Source organism: Neophocaena asiaeorientalis, unplaced genomic scaffold (assembly GCF_003031525.2).
Source record: "Neophocaena asiaeorientalis asiaeorientalis breed wild unplaced genomic scaffold, Neophocaena_asiaeorientalis_V1.1 scaffold45, whole genome shotgun sequence".
In the NCBI taxonomy this organism is placed as follows: domain Eukaryota; kingdom Metazoa; phylum Chordata; class Mammalia; order Artiodactyla; family Phocoenidae; genus Neophocaena; species Neophocaena asiaeorientalis.
In genome coordinates, this window is record NW_020174642.1 from 1,489,930 (window position 1) to 1,500,814 (window position 10,885).

The window sequence follows — 10,885 nt, forward strand, 5'->3', positions numbered from 1 at the left end:
GGCCTCTAGTGGCCACTGACAGCCAAGTTTCACAGCAGATCCCTGGGAGAAAAGGTACTTTCAACCTCCTGCAATACAGCAGCTGTTATGAGAATATAAAATAAAGCAATCAGGAAGCAAAATATATTTGTAACTATATCTTCAGTAGTTTGCCAAAGAAAAACCTCAGATTAGTAGATAGTCATCCTGAAATAAAAACAGTTTAGGCGGATTCTTTTGAGGATGTGTTTATTAAGTTCTAAAACCTTGAGTAACTTTTATTTTAAAAATTCAAACTGAAAAAACTAGGAAAACCAGAAATTTCAACAACTTTCAAAGAGAGCTGTGGGTGTCCTTTTTAGTTATTATTATTATTTTGCCAAAAGAAAGGTGAGCTAATATTTTAGAAAGCTTCATCAACTGGTGAACTTCATCTTGGTCTCCACTTTATGTCTTTTACTCCATGAAAATGTCTTTTCAAAGCAGTGTTATCTGCCCACGGAGAATTTAAACAGGAATCATCGTCATTTTCTTCCAGTTTCTGGACACAAACGTATTTTGCTCAGGAAGGCGTTTCAGGAAAGTGTTCTGCAGAACCCACGACCAACCTCCTTGCTCCCCACGTCCCCAGAAGCAGGACACCTCCAGAGCCTAAGGCAGGCGGACACCGGGCAGGGCCCCCGCAGCCCTGGCGAGGCTGAAGCTCAGGAGGTGCCCTCACCACAGCCTGCAGAGCCCCCCGAGCTACCCCCGTGCCCAGAGTAAGGCCTGGGGGTGAGGGGGTGAACGCCCCAGGCGCCAGCTAGCTGAGAATCCATCAGTCACACGGTACCTTGAGCTCCTCTTGTCTTCTGTGATAGAAGAGCATCAGCTGTTTCTGCTCCTCACTGCTTATGATGGGTTCTCGCGCTGGAGCTCCTTGCCCCCTCTGAAAAGGCGGGGGGACAGCAAATTGCGGACTGAGGCGTTCTTATAAGGACGACCCAGGAAGTTACAGCTCACGCCTCACAATTGCCTTTGCCGACTGCTAAAGATAAACAGGTCGCATCTCTGATCATCCACAGCGAATAACGAGGGGAGTCTCGCTCTGGCCCTGGGCCCTCACAGTGGAGGCTGGGTGGTGCTGTGTTGGTCACAGCCATTCCCAAGTCAGCCACTGCAGGTCCAGCGAGGGAGGGGTAGAGATAATCGTGGGGGGACCCTGTTGCCCCCAAACTATAGAGAGATGATTTAGGAGAGAGCACGTAACAAAGCAGCCTGCAGGTATACGGCTCCACACGAAGTCCTTACAGGTCTCCAGCTCTCCACCCCTTTCACAGACTGTCAGCACTTAGGAAAACTTGAGATCAGTGCTCTGGGCTGTATTTTTCATTTCAAGAAACATTTTTAGTGACTTGTAAGCCCCATTTTTAAAGCTGAAATGAATGCAGCATACTCTCCTTTCCCCCCAATTAAAACAAACTCCAGATACCGTCCATCGATCCATATTTCCTTCATGTTTTTGTTGCTCCATAAAGAGGACAGTTTGACTTTAAGCCTGGACCGGCAGGATTAAAGTGTCTGCACAAGAGTTTAAATCTTTCAGATTTAATGTAAAGTTTTATCAGTTTGCAAGTAAGCGAAAAAGAGTAACATGTTAAAGTACTTACCCGCTGAATCTTGACGATAATTTTGGTTTTTTCATTCTTCCCCACGTAGTCCGAAAGCTTCTTTGTTCGTCTTAGCTCCTTTGCTGCCCACCACAATTGTGCCTCTGATTCTGTGATGACGCTGAGTGCTGCCTGGGTTCACGGCAAGAACCAGCTTTAAGGTGGTCAGGACACGGCCAAGGGTGTGGGCCGGCCCTGTGGGCAGGGAGCCTGGCCAATGCCCCTCCCAGCATCGGAAGTGGGACAGGTTTCCAGCACCCTGCCCTCCCCTGCCGTCCCCCACGGGCAGCACTAATGCCCCCTACTCAAAGCCCTCACTCATTTCAGCACCTTCCCTGTTAGTTTCAACTCATGCCCTGACTCAGGTCACTTCTGGAAGGTGGCGGGTATCCTATCTCATTTGCACCCTCATCCATGATAGAAGGTCTGTCTTAGATGGATTTTTAGGTTACTGCCAGGGAAGAATGCGGGGATCCTGCTGGGTGTTTAAATACAAAAGCCTCTGACTTACGATGGTTCGATTTATGACTTTTCGACTATATGATGGTGTGAAAGTGATACGCATTCAGTAGAAACCATGCTTTAAATTTTGAATTTTGATTTCTTCTCGGCCTAGTGATGTAGAGTATGAGACTTTCTCGTGATGCTGGGCAACGGCAGTAACTTGTGATCGCCAGAGTAATCAACCGATACAACTGTCCGTACCAGACAATAGTTCTGTTTTTCGCTTTTAGTACAGTATTCAATAAATCACACTATTATAAAATAGGCTTTGTGTTAGATGATTTTGCCCAACTGTTGGCTAATGTAAGTGTTCTGAGCACGTTTCAGGTGGGCTAGGCTAAGCTATGATATTTGGTAGGTTAAATGTATTAAATGCATTTTCAACTTATAATATTTTCAACTTACGCTGGGTTTGTTGGGGCATAATCCCATCATAAATTGAAGAAGAGCTGTATAGGTATAATGAGGCTGTTCGTTTGCTTCTGCATATCCTGCCTATTTAAGATGGCTCAGAGAAAAAGATACTGTCCCACAGGATAAGGAATGAAAAAATGAGAAAAACAAAGGAAAGTGGAACATAAAGCTAAGAAAATAATAAGGAGCAAGAGGTAAGGCTAGGGGCTTCCCTGGTGGTGCAGTGGTTAAGAATCCGCCTGCCAATGCGGGGGACACGGGTTCGAGCCCTGGTCCGGGAAGCTCCCACGTGCCGCGGAGCAACTAAGCCTGTGCGCCAGAACTACTGAGCCTGCGCTCTACAGCCCGCGAGCCACAACTACTGAAGCCCGCGTGCCTAGAGCCCATGCTCCGCAGCAAGAGAAGCCACCGCAATGAGAAGCCCGCGCACCGCGACAAAGAGTAGTCCCTGCTCGCCACAACTAGAGAAAGCCCATGCGCAGCAACGAAGACCCAACGCAGCCAAGAATGAATGAATGAATGAACGAATAAATAAATAAATGTATTGGGGACAAAAAAAGAGATAAGGCTAGAACACAAAATTCCATGCAAAGGGACCGATACGTTTGGGTAGAAATAGGCACAAATTAGGGTTTTGGCTTCCCAGCGGTCAAAGAAAATGGGACTGTTTTCAGTTACTCCCTTGTCTCTTGCCACCCCTGTGTGTGGGGGCCAAGCCCTCAGCCAGGAGCACGTCCTCGGGGTCCTCCCCTGAATTCACAGCTCTGCTCTGAAGCCTAGTCTAGCAAAATGGAAAGCTGTGTACGAAGCAACAAACTACATCAGCAGAGAAAGGTCAAATCGGAGGGGCTGCTGCTCTTTGGGGGCTGGGGGAGGGAAGGAACTCACCTGGAAGAAACCCCAAGAGCCACATACCTGACTCCCCGACAGATCTTCTTTATTTTCAAATTCCATCCGGATAGGATCGTATGGCGGCAACCCCATGGGATAAACAATCATCACTGCACCTCGAAGCTGGTCCAAGGCGTCTTTCACCATCTCCATGGTAACGCAGACATTGGCTTCCACGTGTTTCTGAAAATGATTACAGGCATTGTTATCTATGATGCGGCTGACCAATTCAACAAATCTCAATCAAGCTCTTGTACAAGACCCGTGCCAGATACTGCCAGAGCGACAGAAAGAATCAGACGGCGCTCGCTACCAAAGTGACTACGCTCTACTTCTGGGGCTGAGCCATGGCCACCACGACCTAGGTTATAAGGCAGGATATGAGCGGCACCAAGAGGGGTGAAGCGCAGAGGACACTCTGAGGGGAGGAACCCCAGTCCAGCGGTACAGATGCGAGAGGGCATCAGGAAACGGGGCAGAGGGGACGGCATCTCGGGGAACAGAGTGCTTCAGGACAAGCAACGGCAAAGAAAAGCAGGTAACAGCTAGCAGCCCACGCAGCTCGGGGAAGGGAAGGCACTGCTGGCCGGCCAGGCTGGAGCCTGTTTTGGGATGGCCGTGAACGCCAGGCTGAGGAGTTAGCATTGACAGTGAGGCGATGGGCAGCGAGTGGCTTCTCTGGGAAGAAGTGGTGACGCCGTGAGACTCATCTTGCAGTGGTTGTAGAATGGACCCGGGCGGGGGCAGACCACGTAGCAGGCAGGCTCTGAAGAGTGCAGAGAAAGGTGTGACGTAATCGAGAGCGTATCTGGTCTTTGCCCCCTGTTCCTGGCGCAGAGCTTCAAAAACCCTTGGCATTTCCTGAGTGATAGGGTTGTCATTATTCCTAACCAGCCCCCTCTGACCAGACCTGGGTTCATGCTGACAAGGTGATCCATGTGAACCCCTGGATAGTTTGGGGAGGGGTGGCCCCTGCAGGAAGCCCAAGCTGGGACTAGCAGGTTGGAGCTTTCAGACACCCTCCCCGCACCCCCATCATCACCACCTCTGGAGAAGGGGATTGGAGAGGAGCTCAGTCACGTGGCCGCTGATTTAACCAATCAGGTCCACACAATGAAACCCTGATAAAAATTCTGGACACTGAAGCTCAGTGGAGCTCCTGGATGGAGAGCACACTGAAGGTGTGCACCCGGGGTCCACTGAGGAGGAGAGGCCGCGGAGGTTCTGCACCCCCTGCCCCTGGCTCTAACTTTGCTCTATGGGTCTCTCCCATCCGGCGGTTTCTGAGTCGTATGCTTTATAACAAAACTTTATAACAAAATAGGAAATACAGCACTTGCAGCGTGTTCGGTGCGTCATTCAAGCAAATTACTGAACCTGAAGTGGGGTGGTGGGAACCTCCAAATCTGCTGCCAAACCAGACAGAGTGCAGGTCACCTGGTGGCTGAGGACCTCACCCTTTAGCTTGCGGGGTCCGTGCCAGCTCTGGGTAGTTAGTGTCAGAGCTGAGTTGCAGGCCCCCCAGCTGGTGTCCGAACACAAAGGCTATCAGGGGGGCTTCCCTGGCGGCGCAGTGGTTAGGAGTCCGCCTGCTGATGCGGGGGACGCGGGTTCGTGCCCCGGTCCAGGAGGATCCCACATGCTACGGAGCGGCTGGGCCCGTGAGCCATGGCCGCTGAGCCTGCGCGTCTGGAGCCTGTGCTCCGCAACGGAAGAGGCCACAGCAGTGAGAGGCACCTTAAATAAAGTGGTGACCGTGGATATGAAACGAGGGGTTGGATTTAAGATGCATCTTAAATCCATGGGAGTGGATGGTACAGGACCAGACTTAAGGCATACAGGTGACAGAGAGGAAGTGACGAAGGTGACACTGAGCCTGGATAACCGAGACAGCAGTGGCTCTTAGAAGAAATGGAAAGTCTGCAGGAAGTGCTTCCTCTAGGGTAAAGAACACAGGGCAGAGGAATCAATGAGCTCAGGTCTAGAAAACTTGAGTTTGAAGTGCTGGTTGGACTTTCAGGTAGAACCTTCTAGAAACCAGCTGGAAACTCAGGTTGCAAGTAAAGGAAGATGCTGGGGTAGAGGACAGAGATTTGAGAGTTATTGTGGAGAGTGGAATCTGTATTTGGCAGAGAAGATAAAATGCCGAGGAAGAAAGAGCAGAAAGAAAAGAGAAGAGATTCAGGATAAAGTACTTTGAGAAACACCAAATTTAAGAGGCAAGAGCCAGAGAAAACAGCAACCAGGAAGCCGGGAGGGAACCAGGATAGAGGAGGCTCATGTACGTGGTCGAAAGACAGAGAGGGCTCCAGGAGTCAGATGGGAAAAGCCCCTGGATTTGCAGGAGGGGGGTCACTGTTGGCCCTGAGGCGGCCATTTCTGTGGCGGAAGAAAACAGAGGCCAGGTTCTGAGAAACCCGGGAGCATCTGGCCCGAGGATCTGGGGGCCTCTCCTTTGGGAAAGCTGCTGGGGGTGGGAAGATGGGGGAGGCGAGTGTTGGGGGGGCAGGTGGAAGGTTAAGCTGCAGAGGACTGATTTCAGGCTAAGGAAAGAGGCCCAAGTGTGCTTACAGAGTAGATGCTGCCATAGGACAGGGGAGACTAAAGGCATTATTCCTCCTGGGTTTCTAGAAGGGGGGATGCAGAGGAAGAAAGAGAGAGATGCAGGAAGAGACAGTTTGCAGGGGGGACAGAAAACCGAGGGCTTATGCCAGACGGCCTCGACCTCACTGCCAAAGCAGGAGGCAGATCTGCCACGGAGAAGGTGAGAGGGCAGGAGCCCAAGAAGAGGAAGGGTCTGAGACAGGCTGGGGGGAGGGCCAGCGGGCCCGCAGTCCCCATGAGGTCAGAGCTTGCTCAGCAAAGGAGGTCAGGCCAGGAGCACGGGCCACGCAGAGACCCGGAGCCAGGAAGAGGCCACCTCGGGCCCCGCTGGCCTGGGAGGCGAGGTAGGGGAGAGGGGTTATCGGGAACCCTCGGCACGCTGACAAGGGGCTGGGGGGCAAGGGCGGGGGCAGGGAAGGATGGAGGATCCTGCACTACGAGGGTGACATCAGGGCCCACATCTGAGACGGAACTGCTCTGAGTAACTGTGAGTTATAACCTGACTGAGCTGTAGGCAAGTGACACGGAAGGGAGATGAAAATCCTCGCTTCCGAGGAAATGCAGGAGTCCCGTGACCTGGTACAACACGGATCATCAGCGTGGATGCCCAAGTCCTGGGGGGACAGGGGGCCAGGCAGCACCCGTGGCCTGAAGCTGATGCACCCCAGGGAAGGCAGAATGCCCTGGAGGCCCAGATTTAAACTCTCTAAACCTACGTTCTCATCTGTAAGACGGAGGTAATATTCCTGCCTTACCTACTCCCAGTGCGGCTTATGAAATTGTTTCCAAGTCATAAATCCTCATAAAATAAATCAGGCCTTCCCATGAGGGGCACATGCCGTAGAGACGGTGTGAAGATCTCCCGGATCCGGGGTCACCGGAGGGAAGCTGTCCCACTCAGAGGGCTCCACCCCCCACTACCAATATATGCAGAAAGGGGGAGCCACGGGGTCATTTTCTACAAAAACTCCACCAATGTCAAGTGCGGTGATTCCCCACCAGATGCCATGGTTGGGTGACAGAGAAACTCACGGTGTGGCCTCAGGACGACAGATTCCCCGCTGTCCTGGTCTCCCACTCACAGCAGAGGGTGGGTCCCAGGAAGAGAGGCGGCATGGACACCATCATCCCACCCCAAGGAGCCCCAGTTTCGATATTCCACCGTCTTCCACTCTCCCCCTGAGGAACCTGAGCAATGGAGGTGGAGTCCCAGGCCCAGGGCCAAGGGACTGGTCACAGTGGGGCTGCTGGGACCTGAACTCTTCCTTCCCTGCTCTCCCAGTGGGTTCTGACCCACAGGGCTAAGTGTCCCACGCAGGGCAGGGTCTAGGGAGGCGAGAGCGACGCCGGCTGCATTTGGGAAGCAGCGTGGAAGCCCCGGGTGAGAAGTGAGGCCTGGCCACCCAGGAGCTCTGCAACTTTGGGAAAATCGCTGCAGCAAAGCGACTGGAGCCCCTGGGAAACCTCTCTCTCTCAACTATGACATGACTATGTAAAAAGACACACAGGCAAAGGGAAGAAGTGATACAAATGAATAGGAAGGATACCCACAGAAGCAAGAGTGGGGAGTGAAGGGGGCGGAGCAGGGTCCAGGCCACAGTTCTCCTAACATGCTCTGAGATGTGCCCATTTGACTAGATGTTACTAGCTATGATCCTTTTAAAAAAAGGTTCTGCAGTCAAATGCATTTTGCAAACATTGGATCGAACCGAAGCCTTCCTTGTCGGCTTTCCCAGAGTCTTTCCTATATTAACAGGCAGAAGGGCAGTCTTTCCTGAAGCACTTAAAGGATCAGTTAAGAGCTTGAAGAATTTGGGAAATGTTGGTTTAGAAATGACAGTTATGCCCAGTGCATTGAGAGGAACAGAAGAAAAAGCAGTTATCAAGTGAGAAGGCCTGCAGTGGCGGGTGGGAGCAACTAGTACCAGCAACACATAAACAAAAGCGTGATAAAAACATTCAACTCTTGAAAAATCCTTAAATTATTCTCCTCCAGACTCACAGTATATGCATGTCAATGGTATGTTTCTCCTTCAATGAAACACTTTTTGTGTAAATACTTAAGACAATTACAAAAAGCTAATTCGTAATAAACACATGCTGTGCCAGTCAGGTATCTGTAGATCCAGCGTGTGGTTACAACGTTCGCATCTCCCCATTCCACTTTCATTAGTTCTTAAGGGTTACAAACTACAACACATAAAACGGACAAGCAAGAAGGGTTTACTGTATAGCACAGGAACTTATATTTAATATCTTATAATAACCTAAAATAGAATATAATCAGGAAAAACCACAACTGAATCAACTATACTTCAACTAAAAAAAAAAAAAAGTTAAGGAAACAAAATCATATATGCATCAATTCATATGTGAACCACATTTACACAAGCCGATAACCATTTCTGTCAGACCTGAAAGAACTGGGAAGATTGAGGACAATTATGAAAAGGAAAAGCTAGGGCCCACCCCGAACATGCCTGTTTCCCTTGCCTCTGGAAGGAGGAAGGAGGGAAGGAGGGAGGGGGAGAGAAAGAGAGAGAGAGAAAGAAACAGAGAGAAAGGAAGAAATGAAAGAAAGAAAGAAAAAGAAGGAAAGAAGGAAAGAGAAAAGGAAAGAGAGAGAGGGAGAGGGAGGGAAGGAGGAGGGAGGAAAGGAAAGGAAAGAAAGGCTTCATTTAAAAAGCTAACCTTCGATATTATTGCTTTGGCTTCTTCTATAGTCTTCTTTAAAACTTGCTTCATCTTTTCATTTGGAGCTATGAAAATAAAAAAGGGAAGGGGGAGAGAGACAGCCATCTTTAAAACTCTTCTTAAACATCTTAATCCCTTCTGTCTGCGTCAGGGAGGAAGTGAGATGAGAGAAAGTACAAGAATGGAATTCAGATGAGGGATACAGGAAAGCTGGCTGTAAGAAATTAGGTAAAAATCTTTCAAACTTCATATGCTGAATAAATAACATAACCATTGAAACTACTAGAAATACAAAACTGTATTAAAATAAAAGTGATTAAGACAATCTTGGTTAAAGATGAATAATGAACTGGTAAAAATAAACTGTTAACTCTTCTTACGAGTACCATTAGTTTTTTCATTGATGCCATTCCTCCTAAAAAGCAAAAGATCTCTCCAAATTGAGAATGGGTTTAGGTATGAAAAGATGTGGAAGACAACCAACTATTTTCTAGGTTAAAGTTCAAAAGAAATAATACTAGAAATGCCTATTATCTTCAATACTAAAAAAAAATTTCTGAGCATGCAAAGGCCTTATACGGACACTTTATTTCTTTCGCTCCTAATAGTGTTTTAAGGGCATAGTAGATACTTAGGTGTTTGTTAACTGATCAATTATAGTCTTTTATTTTATTTTTTTTTAAAGAATCCATGATAAACTTTCTTCATTTATTTATTTGGCTGCATTGGGTCTTCGTTGCTGCGCGCGGGCTTTCTCTAGTTGCAGCAAGTTTGGCCTACTCTTCATTGTGGTGCGTGAGCTTCTCGTTGCAGTGGCTTCTCTTGTTGCAGAGCACGGGCTCTAGGCACACGGGCTTCAGTAGTTGTGGCACATGGGCTCAGTAGTTGTGGCTCCCCGGCTGTAGAGCGCAGGCTCAGTAGTTGTGGTGCACGGGCTTAGTTGCTCCGCGGCATGTGGGATCTTCCCAGACGGGGGCACGAACCCGTGTCCCCTGCATTGGCAGGCGGACTCTCAACCACTGCACCACCAGGGAAGCCCCTATAGTCTTTTAAATGGAGTTTTTTATGCAGGTTAAAAGGGATAAGAAGCTATCAAAATGGGTTATCATCCCTTTTTCCTTCCAGTTCCACACAAACAACCATATACTAAAACAAGAGGAATTTCTTCAGTGTTCTGGTGTGTCCTAAGCTGCTTTGTACAAAAGAGAGGCATGTCCTCAATTCGAGTGGAGACTGTTGGGCTGACATTTATTTCCTCCTTCCACACAGAATCTCTAAATAAACCCTGATCTGCAAACTGTAACAAAACACACCCTTCAATACATTATCAATGATTATCCCCTCAAACGATTAGGTCGCACCACATGAAAATGGCAATTTTCAATCACTTGTTGCCTAGAAAAATGGTAATTTCTTTTTTTTTTACATCTTTATTGTAGTATAATTGCTTTACAATGGTGTGTTAAGCTTCTGCTTTATAACAAAGTGAATCAGTTATACATATACATATGTTCCCATATCTCTTCCCTCTTGCATCTCCCTCCCTCCCACCCATCCTATCCCACCCCTCCAGGCGGTCACCAAGCACTGAGCTGATCTCCCTGTGCTATGCGGCTGCTTCCCACTAGCTATCTACCTTACGTTTGGTAGTGTATATGTCCATGCCACTCTCTCGCTTTGCCACAGCTTACCCTTTCCCCTCCCCATATCCTCAAGTCCATTCTCTAGTAGGTCTGTGTCTTTATTCCTGTCTTACCCCTAGGTTCTTCATGACATTTTTTTTTCTTAAATTCCATATATATGTGTTAGCATACGGTATTTGTCTTTCTCTTTCTGACTTACTTCACTCTGTATGACAGACTCTAGGTCCATCCACCTTATTGCAAATAGCTCAATTTCGTTTCTTTTTATGGCTGAGTAATATTCCATTGTATATATGTGCCACATCTTCTTTATCCATTCATCCGATGATGGACACTTAGGTTGTTTCCATCTCTGGGCTATTGTAAATAGAGCTGCAATGAACATTTTGGTACACAACTCTTTTTGAACCATGGTTTTCCCAGGATACATGCCCAGCAGTGGGATTGCTGGGTCATATGGTAGTTCTATTTGTAGTTTTTTAAGGAACCTCCATACTGTTCTCCATA

At 48.4% G+C, this 10,885-nt stretch overlaps 1 protein-coding gene across 2 annotated transcripts in view; it reads right to left on the reverse strand.

The window, feature by feature from the left end:
• Positions 1–211: 211 nt before the first annotated feature.
• CFAP298 (cilia and flagella associated protein 298) overlaps positions 212–10,885 on the reverse strand; it is a 15,962-nt gene continuing 5,288 nt past the window's right edge. Inside the window, exons 3-7 of one of the 2 annotated variants that reach the window (XM_024758377.1) lie at positions 8,733–8,800; positions 3,462–3,620; positions 1,629–1,760; positions 812–907; positions 212–520 (exon numbers count right to left, since the gene is read on the reverse strand). In XM_024758377.1, the coding sequence (XP_024614145.1) occupies positions 410–520; positions 812–907; positions 1,629–1,760; positions 3,462–3,620; positions 8,733–8,800 (566 nt within the window). In that variant the 3' untranslated portion in view covers positions 212–409. The remainder of the gene's footprint in view (positions 521–811; positions 908–1,628; positions 1,761–3,461; positions 3,621–8,732; positions 8,801–10,885) is intronic. The other variant, XM_024758378.1, reaches the window with a different exon arrangement.